Source organism: Macaca thibetana, chromosome 10, assembly GCF_024542745.1.
Source record: "Macaca thibetana thibetana isolate TM-01 chromosome 10, ASM2454274v1, whole genome shotgun sequence".
Classification (NCBI taxonomy): Eukaryota; Metazoa; Chordata; class Mammalia; order Primates; family Cercopithecidae; genus Macaca; species Macaca thibetana.
In genome coordinates, this window is record NC_065587.1 from 32,501,971 (window position 1) to 32,519,718 (window position 17,748).

General features: G+C 49.3%; 1 protein-coding gene across 1 annotated transcript in view; it reads left to right on the plus strand.

Annotated features, from left to right (window-relative positions):
• LOC126929776 (protein HIRA) overlaps positions 1–17,748 on the plus strand; it is a 100,445-nt gene that overhangs the window by 60,691 nt on the left and 22,006 nt on the right. Inside the window, 8 exon segments of the mRNA XM_050746435.1 lie at positions 3,367–3,376; positions 9,142–9,336; positions 10,275–10,534; positions 12,852–13,013; positions 13,613–13,671; positions 14,036–14,141; positions 15,766–15,888; positions 16,363–16,526. Of these exon segments, the coding sequence (XP_050602392.1) occupies positions 3,367–3,376; positions 9,142–9,336; positions 10,275–10,534; positions 12,852–13,013; positions 13,613–13,671; positions 14,036–14,141; positions 15,766–15,888; positions 16,363–16,526 (1,079 nt within the window).

Consider the following 17,748-nt stretch of genomic DNA (forward strand, 5'->3'; position numbering starts at 1 on the left):
TACCCATACAACAGAATATTATTCAGCCATAAATAGGAAGGGGGTGCTTACATGTGCTACAATAACGATAAACCTTAAAGACATGCTAAGAGAAAGAAGCCAGTCACAAAGGATCATAGGTTGTATGATTTCATTGATATGAAATGTCCAGAATGGAAAATCCATAAAGAAATTAGAGTAACGGTGGTTGCCAGGGTCTGGGGAAGGGAGGATAAGGAGTGATTACCAATGGGTACAGAGTTTATTTTCGGAATTATGAAAATGCTCTGGCATTAGACAGTCTTGATGGTTGCATAACCTTATGAATATACTAAAAGCTGATGATTCTATACTTTAAAGTGGCAAAGTTTATGATATATGTATTTATCTCAATAAAAATTAATAATACACCATCAAAAAAGACCAGATTTGGAAATGAACCAAAAAAATTACTTTTAGAAAAGAAAAGTAATAATCATTGCAGTTTAAAAGTCAACAAGCATTTCAGAGAGCAGATCAGAGCCAGATGAAAAGAACATTCAGTCTACAAAATTGGCCAGAGTGCAACAGAGGTGAGGAGGTGGAGCTGAAAACAGGGCAATGGAGAGGAGTCCCCCCAAGAGGATGTGCTGCAGGGCAGTTGCCAATAGGGAATTAAGAGGCTTCCCAGAAGGTGAAGAAACCTCAGATTTTGAAATGGAGCAAGTTCTGAACAAAATAAATAAAACGAATTCCCCACCTGAGAGAAACTACAGTGTGCCACAGACAGAAAGTCCTGCTTACTGAGGAAGACACTCATGTTTGCTTTGCGGCTTTCTGTGGCCCTTATCTCTCATGTAGTGCATACCCTGAATGAGAAGCCAGGAGGACAGCACTTGGATTGGCTTCTGGAGACAAAATCTTGACTGTACATCTTGAGTCCTGGTGCTACAAGGGTTGGTCCCTCAGCAGCTGTGTCCACAGGGTCTCACAAGACTGTCCAGCCATAAATACAGCTCTAGCAAGATCTATGTAATAAGGGGCTGCCATCACATTTGTCATCCTCAGCTTCTCACTTGAAAGTGGCAGTGAGTGAGCATTCACTTCGAGCTGAGCTTCCTGCTTTCCTGACAGAATGAGTATAGTGAGCTTCTAGGAGCCTGGTGCTGAATTCTCAGGTTGGGTTAGATTCTTATATGAGGAAAATGAAATAAAACAAGTCCCAGTATCTTTAACAAAGGCCTTACAGAAAATGCAGATACTTTCTTGATGTGGCTGTTTTCTTGTATTGATTCTCAGTGAAAACCAGGAGGAGCCCTTTAAAACACCCATCAGTGGAGGCCTGGTGCAGTGGCTCATGCCTGTAATCAATCCTAGCATTCTGGGAGGCCGAGGCGGGTGGATCACTTGAGTCCAGGAGTTTGAGACCAGCTTGGTCATCATGGCGAAACCCCACCTCTGCTGAAAATACAAAAATTAGCTGGGTGTGGTGGTGCGTGCCTGTAGTCCCAGCTACTCGGGAGGCTGAGACAGAATTCCTTGAACACAGGAGGCAGAGGTTGCAGTGAGCAGAAATCACTCCACTGCAGCCTGGGCAACAGAGTGAGAGCCTGTCTCAAAACAAGAACAAAAACAAAACAGGCCAGGCACCGTGGCTCACGCCTGTAATTTGGGAGGCCGAGGTGGGCAGATCACCTGAGCTCAGTAGTTGGAGACCAGCCTGGTCAACATGGTGAAACCCCGTCTCTACTATAAAAATACAAAAATTAGCGGAGTGTGGTGGCGAGAGGCTGAGGCAGAGGAATCGCTTGAACCCAGGAGGCAGAGATTGCAGTGAGCTGAGATTGTGCCATTGCACTTCAGCCTGAGCGAGACTTGTCTCAAAAAACAAAAACAAAATGAAACAAAAAACACCCATCAGTGGAGATTTTCTTTGTTTTTTGTTTTTTTTTTTTTGCGACAGAGTCTTGCTCTGTCACCCAGGCTGGAGTGCAGTGGCGCGGTCTCTGCTCACTGTAACCTCTGTCTCCCGGGCTCAAGCAGTTCTGCCTCAGCCTCCCTAGTAGCTGGAATTACAGGCATGTGCCATGATGCCCAGCTAATTTTTGTATTTTTAGTACAGACGGGATTTCACCATGTTGGCCAGGCTGGTCTTGAACTCCTAACCTCAAGTGATGCGCCCACCTTGGCCTCCCAGTGTTGGGATTACAGGTGTGAGCCACTGCACCTGACCTTCAGTGGAGATTTTCTTTGAGGCACAGTATCATGCAGTGGTTAGGGGTGGTGCACAAAGTAATACACCTTGCAGGTTAGGCCCAGGTCCCCACTTCCTCAGAGAGGGAGCAGGGATGATCTTGAGACACATGGTGTTTCTGAGTCCTTCTCCTCTCAGGCAGAATGGACCTCCCAGGAAAACCCTCCTCATAGGATGTATCCCTTAACCTTAGGCCTGTAAAGCCGTATCTTGGTCCTTGTCTCACGGTGAGCAGCACATGTCAGCTCCTGCTATTGTTCCTTCATTGTGCGTCACAGTAGTTGGGCAGTGAGACCCCTGCAACCTGACTGGCACTTCCTAGCCAAGAGCCTCAGGTGGGTTGGGAGCCAAATGCTAGCCTCCCAGGTACAGGTTAGCAACCCTGGGTGAAACTGTGGGTCTTCTGCTCCACCCTCCCCTAAGGCCAGGTGTCAGGCAGAAGCACTAGGGAACGTAGGGACCTGAGGTAAGTGACTACAGGGCAAGTAGTCCTGAGCAGACAGAACCTAGGATGGAGCCCATTTGTAAGCGGGGCAGCCCTGGCCAGCTGTGCTCTTGCTTCACAGATGCCTAGACCCACTGGGCAGATGCTGTAGATCGATTTACCTGGCGCTCCCAGGGATACTGTAACAACTGGTACAAGCCCACATGCAGGCTGGGGAGGTGCAGTTCCCAGTGGGCCACTGGCCCCAGGATCCCTGAATGGGGCATCTGTCAGAGGCAGGAGGTGGGGAGACTCCTAAGGGCTCTCACGGGTCCCAACCAGAGAGGGTGGAGCAGCTGGAGCTCGGCAACACCAAGCAAGTGAATGTTATGGGCCAGTGCTGCGGTGAGCTCAGGAAGCCACCGCACACCTTGGAAACTTAGGTGATAGTAGGACGTTGCTGTGACATTCTTGTTGTATTTTACAAAATGATAGTTACATGAAAGTCTGACTTTTTTCCATGTTTCACAATAGGATTCTTCCATTTTAATACATGAAACCCTTTCAGATCAGTCTGAACCAGGAAAATTCATGTTAGAAAAAATTCGAACAAGCTAATATTCTATTTCCATATTCAGAACATCTGAGAGAAAGCATTTTTGACTGTTCCAAAAGCTTATTTAACAAAAAATTTAATATGAAAATGTACATGACCTGATTTTTACAACAGAGTAAAACAAGTTCTTTGGAGAGGCAAATGCCTGACATTTTTAAAAAAATAATTTAAAAAGGATTTTGAGAAGCACTGACTCAGGGCTTCCAGAATATTAAACTACACCCACAGGTGGATGCTTTGCCCTGTTGTAGGACATTAGAAGAAAAGGGAACAGGCTCTTCAGTTTCACAGAGCAGTGTCATGGGCCTCTTGTCTTCCCAGTTTTTCACATGGATACAAATGAAAAGAATCCAGGATTCTACACGCTAGTATGTGTGTGTACCTGCCCACATTTCTGTGGCCCGGGGTGACCAGCAGGGAGAACAGCTGAAGACAGTGCAATCCAGGATTCTACACGCTGGTGTGTGTGTACCTGCCCACATTTCTGTGCCCCGGAGTGACTAGCAGGGAGAACAGCTGGAGACAGTGCCCAGAGGAAGGGCTAACAGCCAGAGGCTGGTTAGCAGTGGGAATGCAGGCAGGGATGAGGGCTCTTGGATGCTAGACAGGAGCATGACTCATGGTGAACTCCTTGAGGAAATAAGATCAGTGATAGCACCTGTGATCCAGGGAGTCTGTCACATTTAGAGATGTTTAACACAGCATTATGAGAAACATTTACCCACTTCTTCAAAAGAGAGGTGTTGAGGAAGTAAGCTATTCATTATGTTGCCTCTCTTTAATATTTATAAGTAAAGGTGCCCCTCTGTATCCATGGGTTCCACATCTGTGGATTCAACCAACTATGGATCAAAAATATTTGGGGAAAAAAAATCCACAGAGTTCCATAAAGCAAAAACTGAATTTGCTACAAGCCAAGTACTACTATGAATCCATGCAAATAAAGTTATTTGTAGGCATTTTACTATGTATATGTGATCTAGAGATTATTTTAAATATATAGGAGGTTGGCCAGGCTCAGTGGCTTACGCCTGTAATCCCAGCACTTTGGGAAGCCAAGGCAGGCAGATCACCTGAGGTCAGGAATTCGAGACCAGCCCGGCCAACATGGCAAAACTTCGTCTCTAGTAAAAATACAAAAATTAGCGGGATGTGGTGGTGCGTGCCTGTAATCTCACTACTTGGGAGGCTGAGGCAGGAGAATCACTTGAACCTGGGAGGCAGAGGTTGCAGTGATCCAAGATCATACCTCTGCATTCCAGCCTGAGCAACAGAGTGAGACTCCGTCTCAAAAACAAACAAACAAACAAACAAAAAGTTACGTAAGTACATAGGAAGCTGTGCCTACATTATATGCAAATACTAAATGATTTTATATAAGGGACTTGAGCATCCTTGGATTTTGATACTCCTGGGGGTCCTTGAATCAAAGTATGATTAGGATATAAATAAATACAATCAGAAATGAAAAGGGGCATTAGTACCAACCGTACAAAAAGGATTTCGATGGCATGATATTTCAATGTATGCCAATAAAGGCCAGGTGCAGTGGCTCACACCTGTAATCCCAGCACTTTGGGAGGCCGAGGCAGGTGGTTTACCTGAGGTCAGGAGTTCGAGACCAGCCTGGCCAACATGGTGAAATCCCATCTCTATTAAAATTACAAAAAATTAGCCAGTTGTCATGGTGCACGCCTGTAGTCCTAGCTACTCGGGGAGGCTGAGGCATGAGAATTCCTTGAGCCCAGGAGGTGGAGGTTGCAGTGAGCTGAGATTACGCCACTGTACTCCAGCCTGAGCAACAGAATGAGAACCTGTCTCAATATAAAAATAAATAAATCCACCTCCCGGTTTCACGCCATTCTCCTGCCTCAGCCTCCCGAGTAGCTGGGACTACAGGTGCCCGCCACCACGCCCGGCTAATTTTTTATATTTTCAGTAGAGACGGGGTTTCACCATGTTATCCAGGATTGTCTCAATCTCCTGACCTCGTGATCTGCCCGCCTCGGCCTCCCAAAATGCTGGGATTACAGGCGTGAGCCACCGCGCCCGACCCACAAAATGTTTTTTTTTTAATTATTATTTAATTTATTTAAGAGATAGTGTCTTGCTATGTTGCCCAGGCTGGAGTGCAGTGTTATTCACAGGCATAGTACCACTACTTATCAACACAAGAGTTTTGACCTGCTGTTTGCAGTCTGGGCAGTTCACCTCTCCTTAGGCAACCTGGTGGTCTCTTGCTCTCAGAAGGTCACTATACTGATGCTAAACCTAGTGTGGACACCCAATTGACATAGCGCACTATAGCTTAGAACTTCTGGACTTAAACAATCCTCCTGCCTCAGCCTCCAGGTAGCTGGGACTACAGGCAAAAATGTACCTCTTAAGTAATGAAAGTTGAAAGATGAAAATGCCCCTTGTTCATGGGCTGCAGAATGTGTGTTGTGTTAGTCGGTATGAAAACAACATTTATCTCTGTCAGAGCTCTTGGTTGACCAAGTGCATTGCCAGTGAGCAGGAATCTTTTGAAAGGAATCTTTTTTTCTGAGCAGTAGGTGTCAACATTGGGCTTAAAATATTCAGTAAACCATGCTCTAAACAGATGTGCTGTCATCTAGGCTTTCTTGTTGCATTTATAGATTTAGCATAATTCTTAAGGGCCCTAGGATTTTTGGAATAGTTAATGAATATTGGCTTCCACTTAAAATCACCAGCTGCATTCATCCCTAATAAGATAATGAGCCTGTCTTCTGAAACTTTGAAGCCAGGCATTGACTTCCCTTCTCTAGCTAGGAAAGTCCCAGATGACATCTTCTTCCAATAGAAGGCCGTTTTACCTACACTGACAATCTGTTGTTTAGTGTTACCACCTTCATCCATGATCTTAGCTAGATGTTCTAATACCTTGCTGCAACTTGTACATTAGCACTTGCTGCTTCACCTTGCCATTTCTTTCCTTAAACCTCATGAGCCAACCTCTGCTAGCTTAGGCTGTGGCTTAAGGGAGTGTTATGGCTGGTTTGATCTTCTATCCAGAGTACTAAAACGTTCTCCATATTAGCAATAAGGCTGTTTTGCTTTCTTTTCAAACATGTGTTCAATGGAGTAGCACTTTTAACTTCCTTTAAGAACTTTTCCATTGCATTCACACCGTGGCTAACTGGTGCAAAAGACATAGCTTTTGGCCTGTCTCAGCTTTCAATGTGCCTTCCTCTTTAAGCTTAATCATTTTTAGCTTTTGGTTTAACACTTACTTAGAGGCCATTGTAGGGTTATAGACTGGCCTAATTTCAATATTGTTGTGTCTCAGATAATAGGGAGGCCTGGGGAGAGGAAGGGAGACAGGGGAACAACCAGTTGGTGGAGCAATCAGAACATAAATGCCATTTATTGATTAAGTTCACCATCTTACATGGATGTGGTTCACAGTGCCCCAAAACAATTACAAAACTAACATGAAAGATCACTAATGGCAGATAACCAAAACCGATACAGTAAGAATGAAAATGTTTGAAATATTGTGAGAATTGTCAAAATGTGACACAGAGACATGAAATGAGCACCGGCTGTTGGGGAAATGGCACCAATAGACTTGCTTGATGCAGGGTTGCCACAAACCTTCAACTTGTAAAAAAAACGTAGTCTCTGTGAAGCACAATGAAGTAAAGCACAGTAACACGAGGTGTGCTTCTGTACTTATTCAGAATTGTTCTCCTTCATCTTTATCACTGTGTAATGTCCCTCTTTATCCTTGATAACTTTACTGGCTCTGATGCCTGCTTTGCTTATGTTATGTAACTACACCAGCTTTTTTTGATTAGTGTTATGGCATGTCTTTCTCCAGTCCCTGCTTTTTTTTTTTTTTTAAATAGACTTTATTTGTTAGAGCAGTTTATGTTCACAGCTAAATTGAACAGGAAATACAAAGAGTTCCCATATGCCCCCCACCCAACACACCCATAGCATCCCCCACTGTCAGCATCCCCCACCAGAATGGGGCACATCATCACCCAAAGTCCATAGTTTACATTTGGGTCTACTCTCGATGTTGTACATTGTATGGGTTTAACCAATGTATAATGACATATATGTATCATTATCATATCTTACAGAATAGTTTTTTGGTTTCTTTTGAGACAGAGTCTCGCTCTATTGCCCAGGGTGGAGTGTGGTGGCACAGTCACATCTTGGCTCATTGCAACCTCCGCCTCCCAGGTTCCAGCGATTATCCTACCTCAGCCTCCCGAGTAGCTGGGATTACATGCATGCGCCACCACACCTGGCTAATTTTTGTATTTTTAGTAGAGATGGGGTCTCACCATGTTGGCCAGGCCAGTCTCGAACTCCTGACCTCAAGTGATCTGCCCAACTTGGCCTCCCAAAGTGCAGGGATTACAGGCAAGAGCCACCAAACCCAGTCAGATTAGTTTCAATGCCTTAAAAATCCTGTGTTTCATATAGATACTCCTTCTCCCCAACCCCTGGAAACCACTGATCTTTTTATTGTCTCCATAGTTTTGCCTGTTCCAGGTTGTCATATAGTTAGAATCACCCCTTTTCTTGTATTTATTTATTTACTTATTTTTTACTCTTAGAGATGGGGTCTCATTATTTTGCCCAGGCTGCTCTCAAGCCCCTGGACTCAAGCGATCCTCCTGCCTCAGCCTACCAAGTAGCTAGGACTATAGGCATGAGCCACTGTGTACATCTACTATTAATCTGTCTTTGTCTTTTGTAGTTAAAATTAAATTTTAAAAAACATAAACCCATTTGTTTTTTCTTTTTTTTTTTTTTTTTTTTTTGAGACGGAGTCTTACTTTGTCGCCAGGCTGGAGTGCAATGGTATGATCTTGGCTCACTGCAACCTCTGCCTCCTGGGTTCAAGCGATTCCTCTGCCTCAGCCTCCCGAGTAGCTGGGACTATAGGTGCACACCACCACACCTGGCTAATATTTTGTATTTTATTAGAGACGGGGTTTCACCGTGTTGGCCAGGACGGTCTCAATCTCCTGACCTCAGGTGATTCACCCGCCTCGGCCTCCCAAAGTGCTGGGATTACAGGCATGAGCCATGGCGCTCGGCCACATAAACCCATTTCTTAAAAACATTTTGCTTTTTTATCCATTTTGTCAGTCTTTGTATTTAATTGGTATATTCAGAGCTTTCACATTTGAAGTTGTTTGATATAGTTGTATTAATATCTGCCATGTTTTAGCATTTATTCTTTTTTTTTTTTTTTTTCTTTTCCTCTGAGATGGAGTCTCACTGTTGTCCAGGCTGGAGTGCAATGGCACACCATCTCAGCTCACTGCAACCTCTGCCTCCCGGGTTCAAGTGATTCTTCTGCCTCAGCCTCCCCAGTAGCTGGGATTACGAGTACCTGCCACCATGCCCAGTTAATTTTTGTATTTTTTAGTAGAGATGGGGTTTCGCCATGTTGGCCAGTCTGGTTTTGAACTCCTGACCTCAGGTGATCCACCCACCTCAGCCTCCCAAAGTACTGGGATTACAGGCGTGAGCCACATGCCTGGCCTTATTCTTTTTTTTAATCTTCACTTCTTTTTATCTTCTTTTTCTGCCTTCTCTGGTTTTAACTGAGTATTTTATATGACTCAGTTTTCTCAGCCAGGCACGGTGGCTCACGCCCGCAATCCCAGCACTTGGGGAGGCCGAGGCAGATAAATCACCTGAGGTCAGGAGTTTGAGACCAGCCTGGCCAACATGGTAAAACCCCTTCTCTACTAATAATATAAAAATTAACCAGGCGTGGTGGCACACACCTGTAATCCCAGCTACTTGGGAGGCTGAGGCAGGAGAATTACTTGATCCTGGTAGGCGGATGTTGCAGTGAGCCAAGATCACGCCATTGCATTCCATCCGGGGTGAGAGCAGAACCTTGTGAAAGAGCTGAGGCCCCGAGACCTCCTGGAGAGCAGCAGTGACAGCGATGAGAAAGTCCCTTTGGCTAAGCCTTCCTCACTGTCCAAGCGAAAACTTGAGCTTGAGGTAGAGACAGTAGAGAAGAAGAAGAAAGGGCGGCCTCGGAAGGACTCTCGTCTCATGCCTGTGTCTCTGTCTGTCCAGGTGAGGCCAGTGGGTCCATTCTGCCTTCTTTAGCCCACCTTTCTGCACTTAGAGCTTGAAGGCCTTGTGTGCATAGTAAGCCTCAGCTGGGTGGGGCACCTTGGGAACCAGCTAGCTTAGACATGCAGCCCCTGGAATGTAGCATGGAGGCCACACTCTCCCTCAGACCGCTCAGATGTGCTCTTGCACTCAGAGGTGTTCTGACGCAGGTTCCCTCCTGGGTGCCCTGCTTCTCAGCACAGAACTCTCCCAAACTCCTCCAGCCCTTCCCCTAGGCATCTTCCCCTCCAAGCACTGCTTGGGACTGTCGTTTCTGGGTCTGTGAAGGGGGCAGTCGTCCCTCGGCCCAGCTCACCCACTTGAGTGGCCGCACAAGCACAGACTGGTGGTTCTGCCTATTTTTCCGTAGGGAAAATCTATTGTTCAGCTCTCCACACACGCATGCGGCTGAGCCCATTTGGTGCCAGACACTGAACTAGGTGCTTCTCATACATGCTGTGCCATAAACACCCCTGCCAGTTTAGTCTCATTTGAGCAGACCAAGTCTCACCACCACAGGAACTGGAGAGCCCCTTTGGGAGTTTTCTAGACATTCCCTCCACACACTGACATGGTCTCTAATCTTGCCAAACACTGCCATCTTTGAAGATTCTTCAAGTAGGAGGCTAGAAACCCAAGTCTCAGTCCTAGCTCAGTCCTTTGCAGTGTGCTTTTGGACACGTTACTCCCTTGTGAGATGAAGTGGCAGGGTTGGGTGACTTTGGGGTCTTTAACCCTGGCACTGCTTCTCTTCTCTGGCTGTTCAACTACACAGATGACAGGGTAGAAACCAGCTCCCAGCATTCTCACTGCCCTGGGGGCCACATGTGTGGCCCTCTGGGCCTCCCGCTCAGCCCCTTTGCCCCGCCTGTCCTCCACCTCCTCTGTTGGCCAGCCAGTCTGCCTCTATATCCTGCTGCTGCCTTGGGGCCCCAGGCTATAGAGCCTTGGAGCATGTTACCTGGGCTGCGGCCCTTGTCTGAGCAGGCCCGTGTGTTTACTTCATCCAGGTCAGCTCCGATCCCTCCATGTACGTTGAGGTGGAGAATGAAGTGACAGTGGTGGGGGGCGTGAAGCTGAGCCGCCTGAAGTGCAACCGGGAAGGGAAGGAGTGGGAGACGGTACTCACCAGCCGGATCCTCACTGCTGCGGGCAGCTGGTAAGGGCGGGCAGGTCCTTAGCAGGCCCAGGTGACACAGGCACACATGCCATCATTCTGGGCCTGGGTCTGTCTAGGGGACGTGCATGACCCTGGGAGCGCCAGCTCCCACAGAGGCTCACACCAGGCTTCACTCCAGGCCAGGCATATGTGCTCGCCATCTCAGTCCCTGCAGCACCCAGCAAGGTCAGCGTCAGTATGCCTGTGTTATAGATGGGGAAACTGAGCCCCTGAGGATTACCCAGGCCAGGCTTTGAACCTGATGGCCTGATTCCCTCGTCCAGCCAGATCCCCAAAGTCTCGAGTTCCACGCTAAGGTGTGCCTGGCTCACTTTGACCTGAGCTGGTTCCTTTTTTGGATCCCAGATTTCCATCCAAGTTGGTCAGGATGAATTTCTGACTGTCCCTGAAGTCCCCATCCCAGCCCATTCCAGATTCTGCACTGTGAGGGGCACCTTGATTCAGTGATTAGTCACCCAGTATCTTCCCCTAGGTTCCTGGAACTGTACGTGATCCCTGTCCCTGCCTGTGTTCAATATGGAAGGGGAACCAGTGTTTCTCCTCAGTTTCCTGCCTGATATAGCGTCCCAGTTAGGACCATGTGGGAGACACTCAGAAGAGGTTTATAGACATGACCACTTAGATACAGTCATCGTAATTACACCCTTAATCATCTGCCATGAGGTCCCATGTAAATGCTTTTACTTGTGTCAAAGCATGTGGCCTTAGGTCTTAGACCACAATTCTTGTGGTCCCTGAGTGAGTTTGTGTTGTTAGGCCTAGGGGACCCCACTGTTTGTTCTGTCCCTCCCTCGAATTCCCCCTCTGGATGAGCCAGCTAAACTCCCGGTCCCAGGCACCTGTGTGTCAGATACTGCCACAGGCTCCCACTCTCTGTCCCTCCCCCCAAGGCAGGTGGCTTCCCCAGCTGAGGGCTAAGGGGTGTCAGCACAGCCTCTCCCACAGTGACATAGCAGCTGTGGGGCAAGCCTGCTGGACCACCTGGGACCTCCCCTTCTGCTCAGTCCTGCCCAGTTCAGGCCCAGCCTGCAGACCTGCTCCCCATTGTTACAGCCCAGAAATGATGGCTTTCTTTGCAGTGGACTGACTTGAGGCAGGCTCTGACCACCAGAGATGGGCAGATAGAATTCAGTCACAGTACCAGCCTGGCCAGCGTAGTGAAACCCCATCTCTACCAAAAATACAAAAATTAGCCAGGCGTGGTAGCGTGTGCCTATAATCCCAGCTGCTCGGGAGGCTGAGGTAGGAGAATCGCTTGAACTGGGGAGGTGGAGGTTGTAGTGAGCCAAGATCACGCCACTACACTCCAGCCTGGGTGACAGACTGAGACTCTGTCTCAGAAGAAATAAGAATTCAGTCACAGCACTTCGGAGAGCTCCCTGCTGCCCGTGCTGCTTAGAGTGTTCTCTGATTCATACTCTCCAAGTAAACATTTGTAAACAAAAGCATCTCACTTGCCTCTCCCTTTTTGGAGCCAGTAGCAACAGTGTCTCATTAGGAAAGCGGTTGGCAGAGCTCCTTTCTTAACTGACCTCCTTGAGCCTGCTGGGGTAACTGGCTTAGCAGGATAGAATTGACACAAAGTGGGGCTCTGGGTGGCTACTGTGGCCAGCATCTCACTATACTGGTTGCACATCTGCTACTGCTGACTGAGGTCTAAGCTCCAGCCTCACCCTGGGCCTGTGGCTGGGCCTTAGGGGGCTCTCTCTGGGAAGGCAGCAGACTGCCTGTGCAGGGCCCTTCCAGGGGCCTGGTGGTCACTCAGAGGAGAAGCTGGACAGTGTCCAGACTGTTCTGTAAGGCACTCCTTGTTTGAGAGCGACATGCATCTCCCACGCCAGCCAGACAGCCTCTTGGACACAGGGGTGCATGCTGTCATCCCTGCACTTCTCTTAGCCTGCCTTGTTAGAGACCTTCTCAGGACTGGTCTGACTAGTTGCAGCCAGGAGACTGTCCTGCGGGTACTATGTGGCCTTATCCGATAAGCAAGGCATGTTTCCTGGGTGATCATCAGAGGCATTGCTCTCCAAAGCCCCCACACCCTTTGGTCAGCATCAGCGTGAGCTTAGGAAAGCACGGGCAGCCTGTGAAAAGAGGACAGAAACCTCTTTCATCCAAGATCTCAGGGAGGCTCCACCAGCCCCACCCTAACCCAATCCACCTTACCCTCTGACTGTACCTGCTCAGGGGAGGCTCTTGTTGGCCCCAGGCAGAGGAAAGGCCCACACATCCAGGGCTACTGTCTTGGCTGCAGCACCCAGCCCCCATGACACCTGCCCCCACTCTGTCTTCTCAGTGACGTGGTGTGTGTCGCCTGTGAAAAAAGGATGCTGTCAGTGTTCTCCACCTGTGGTCGCCGTCTCCTCTCTCCCATCCTCCTGCCGTCCCCGATCTCTACTTTGCATTGCACAGGCTCCTACGTCATGGCGCTTACTGCTGCGGCCACACTGTCTGTCTGGTGAGAGGCAGGCGCAGGGTGGGGTGGGCTCCAGCTAGGGCAGGACAGGGCTATGCAGGCCCCACCTCACTGCAGGGGCAGGGAAGGCAGTGGACAAGGCTGGCCATCAGGCCCCAGAGGAGGCCCTGAGCAGTTAGTGATATTGCTTGTGTTGGGTGCCCTGGCTAGGCTGAGGGCTGAGGGATGTTGTGCAATGGGGATGGAGGCAGCTTGCCTGCTCGATTATCTCCTTACTGGAGCAGCTCATGCAACCAGTTGCATTACCAGGGTTCTATGTGGGGTTCATCATAAATGGAGTCTTAGCTGGCAGAGTGTGGCCATGTTTCTGATGTGGCTGCTGTGGCCCAGCTTCCCCCAAAGTGGTATGGGCGCTGAGGGTTCCCTGTGGCTCTGTTGCCTGGGCTGTGTGCTGCATCCTTATGCAGAGGGAGTGTAGTGGCACATGGAGAGCAGAAGCCACTCGTAGCCCAGAGTCCCTCTCACTAGGAGCAGCCAGGGTTGGGGCGCATGCAGTAGGGACCAGGGTGTCTGAGCGGCTGAGGCACACTCTGATGTGTTTACTTGGTTGGTGAGTAAACTGTTCCCTGTCTCCCTCCTAGGGATGTTCACAGACAGGTGGTTGTGGTGAAAGAAGAGTCTCTACACTCCATTCTGGCAGGTAATGCAGGCAACAGGCTGCCCCTACTCCCCTGGGGGCCCAAGTTCATGTCTGATGCTGCAGAAGGGCCCCGCTCAGAGAGCCAGGCTCTGGCCTCAGCACAGAGCTCTCAGTGAGGCAGGAGGTGCGGTTATGCTGCAGGAGACACACACTTTTTGGGGACATGTTTGAATGGGTCCCCAAGAGGTGACAAGAGCCTGGTGTGTGGCAAGGAGAATGGCTTGCCCTCCCTATTTGCCAAGGCAGTGTTGACGCATTTGCTGCTGGGACTGTGGGAGCCTAGAGTTTAGATTTCTCCTTTGATGTGTTTGCAAACACTTGCTGATCAGAACACACCCAGAACTCATTTCCGTGCTGTCCCCAGGAAGTGATATGACGGTATCACAGATCTTGCTGACGCAGCATGGAATCCCAGTAATGAACCTGTCTGATGGGAAGGCGTACTGCTTTAATCCGTCACTTTCTACATGGTAAGCAAGCTGACCCCCAGCACTGTTCCCTGGATGAGTGTCTGTCTGCTCTAGACAGCAGAGCAAAGGGTCGTGGCCTACAGGGCTGCCTAGCCCTGCTTTTCCTGAGAGTCAGGCCCTGGAGTGAAGGCTGCTTTGACTATCTGTGCATGCTTCCCTGTCCCAGCAGGACACTGCAGCCTGTGGCCTCTACCCTCAGAGCCTATGTGCAGGAGCACTGTCCTCCTGCATTATTTTCAGGAGCCACTTTTTGAAAAAGCCCCAAAATTGTTATGGTTTTTGCTGTGGCCCCCTTAGCCACCATGAGCATAGGTGAGTTGGCTTTACAGGAGCCTTACCAGGACTAGTCAATTTCTGTGAGCTTAGTAAGTACTTCAGACTTCCTCAGTGAATTAGTAAGGATGCTCATCCACTTACCTAGGCATAATGGTCTGTACTTTTCCTCTGTCCACTCAGGAATTTGGAGCCCTTTTCTGTACTTGCAAAATAATTTATACACAGAGCTCTTAACCCAGACACATGAAATATGTACGTTGTGTTCCAGCCACTCCAAGTTTTTTTCTTCTGTCTATACCTTTGGTCCTTAAGAACCAAAGCTTGCTACCTCCTAGCCCGTTTTCTGTTAAGAACTGCCATGCAGAAGTCTACATTCACACTGAGACTTCTTTCTTGAATTTGGAAAAAAAAAAAAATGCTGGGTGCGATGGCTCACACCTGTAATCCCAGCACTGTGGGAGGCTGAGAGGATTGCTTGACCCCAGGAGTTTGAGACCAGCTTGGGCAACATAGTAAGACCCTGTCTCTACCAAAAAAAAAAAAAAATCAAATAAGCCTGGTGCAGTGGCAGACATCTGTAGTCCCAGCTGCTTGGGAAGCTGAAGCACAAGATCCCTTGAGCCCAGGAGGTCAAGGCTGCAGTGAGCCATAATCACACTACTGCACTCCAGCCTGGACAACAGAGTGAGACCCTGTCTCAAAGGAAAAAAAAACCTCCACTGCCTGCTCCCCCAAATTGCAAAATGTTGTCTATTATATGTGATTGCTGTAATAATGGAAATAAGCTGATTATTTAAGAAGAGAAATATTGACTCTCTATAGGCATCTTTGTATTTTGGACACATTTACAAAGACATCCAGCTGTTCTAAAAGTGTGTGAAGAGTCTTTTCTTCACAAGGATGAAAAGGGTCCAGAGTAGGTGGAAGGACTGCCAATCTGGGATAGCTGTAGAAATAAAGGCAGGTAGAGGCCTGGCATTACTCCCCAGCTACAGGACCCAGGCCATGTGGGCCCCTGGGCAGACCATGGCAGTATTTGAGCCGAGCATCAGAGCACACTGCACTCAGAGGCCTGCAGTCATCAGGAACCAACATATGGAGCTGAAGTGTTCCCAGCAAGGGCCCTATCCACAGCCTTCGCCTCATTCATTTTTCCTCGGGAACAATGATCTATCAGACCCATTACCATGAAACCTGTCAGTGATAGGCGCCTGTGCGGAAGTGCAGGGGCGCTCAGCCTCTGCTGGCTTTGTGTCGATAGGGGCTGCTTCTCTGTGGCCTCCTTGCCAGCCTCCTCTGGTAGATCTCTTGGTTTTCCTGAGCTCTGCTCCTGCCTTTGCCTCCCCAGGAACCTGGTTTCTGACAAGCAGGACTCACTGGCTCAGTGTGCAGACTTTAGGAGCAGCCTGCCATCCCAGGACGCCATGCTGTGCTCAGGACCATTAGCCATAATCCAGGGCCGCACCTCCAAGTACGTGACCCCAGTGCCATGGCCTCTGTCCTTAGTCCTGCCCTGGGGAAGTGACTGGGTCAGTGCACACACAGTCCCTACCCAGGCCTTGTATCCACCTGCCCTTCCCCTGTGCCCCAGGTGCTGGTCAGCACAGGCAGGCTGGGCAGGACAGACTAGGGGTGCTGAGGGTAGTGGTCCTGCATCAGGTAATATCTTGGGGTTGGGGGCAGCAGTCACTGGCCCTGTCACTTCAGGGGCCCAGATGGCAGGTGCTGGGTGAGATACCCCAAGGGTGCCAGGAGGCACATGGCTGGGATGTGGGGATGGGCAGACAACAGATCTGGCATCTGCCAACAGACTAGCTAGTGGACGGGAGGCCTTGGCAGCCCTGGTGCCTGCCTCCTGCCAGCTCCTTGCCTGTTGCACATGGGGGCAGTTCCTGACTCTGTAGTGCCTGCTGCCTCATCATGGAAACTCTCCTGGTCTCTGCAGCTCGGGAAGGCAGGCTGCCCGGCTCTTCTCCGTGCCTCATGTGGTGCAGCAAGAGACCACCCTGGCCTACCTAGAGAACCAGGTGGCAGCAGCACTCACCCTGCAGTCCAGTCACGAGTACCGCCATTGGCTCCTCCTCTACGCACGGTACCTCGTAAACGAAGGTGAGGCTCTTGGCAGCCCTAAGCAGCTTTCTCCTTCTGCCCCTCCATCCTCCCAGGCCTGGCTTAGTCCCTGTGAAATCAGGGAAAAGGTGTGATGGCCCAGATCCCAGCCTGCTGCTCTCCCATCAACAAGGTGGGCCCAGCAGCCTCTACCTCCCAGCCTGAGCTGCAATTAAGGCAGCTCAGCAGGCACCCATCCCCTTAATAGGCTCTGAGGCTCTGAATAGAGTGGCCCTGAGGGTGTTCCCACAGAGGAGCAGCAGGACAGGCCGCAGGAGGGTGGAATAGATGCCTGGGTGGAAAGACATGGCCTAAAGGAGTAGATTCTGTGTTCTGGCTCCTGCCCTGCACCACACCTTGGCAGTGCTGCTCATCAGTGAGGGTATCTTGTAGCAGTGGTTCTCTTCCTCCTCCCAGCCCCTCCTGCCCTGGACAGGTTTGCCTGATGTCCTGCACTTACTGAGGCCCTCCATTCCTGGTGCTTCCTGCCAGAGCTCTCACTCTGCTGCCTCCCCTGCAGAAAGCCAGGTATGCTGGAAGAGGTGGCTGCACTGTCCTCACAGTGACTCCAACAGCCTTACCAGCTTTTCCTCCCACTTGAGTGTAGCCTTCAGGGTGCGGCATGGGCAGGCCCTCCCAGAGCTCTTCCTGTGCTGCGTCCTGGCCTTTTTGCTTTATTTTTGTCATCACCCTCCCCAGTTTGATTATAATTTAGAAAAAAAATCAAGTACAGAAAAGACAGAGAAAATCATAATCAGACCTTCACGAATGTAATTCCCAGAACTAATATGTCATATGTGCCTCTGGCTGTGTAAATATGAGTGTGTATGTGTGTGTGTACATACACTTGTAAATGACAGCAAATATTACTGATCAGCTTGAAGCCTCCCCTCCCTCCCTGCAGACCACAATGATGAATTTGATGTTTACTCTTCCCACCAGGTCTATGTGGTTGCCATAATGTGTGGTCCCCAGCTTTTCTGAATACTCAGCCTTCCCAGGCCCTCATACCTCTCCTGTGGTGCTCTAGTCACATCTTCCCTGGGAGCCCCTCCTCTTACTCCACTCTGGTTTGCTTCATCCTAGGTGTTGATTGGGACTTGCTCTGATGCCCTACATCAAGTCCCTACCTCCTGTCGGCCCCGCCACCCATCTTGGGATCACTTCTGCTGCTTGCTTCTCTTTCTCCATCCTCCACATGCCTGTTCCAGTGTCCATACAC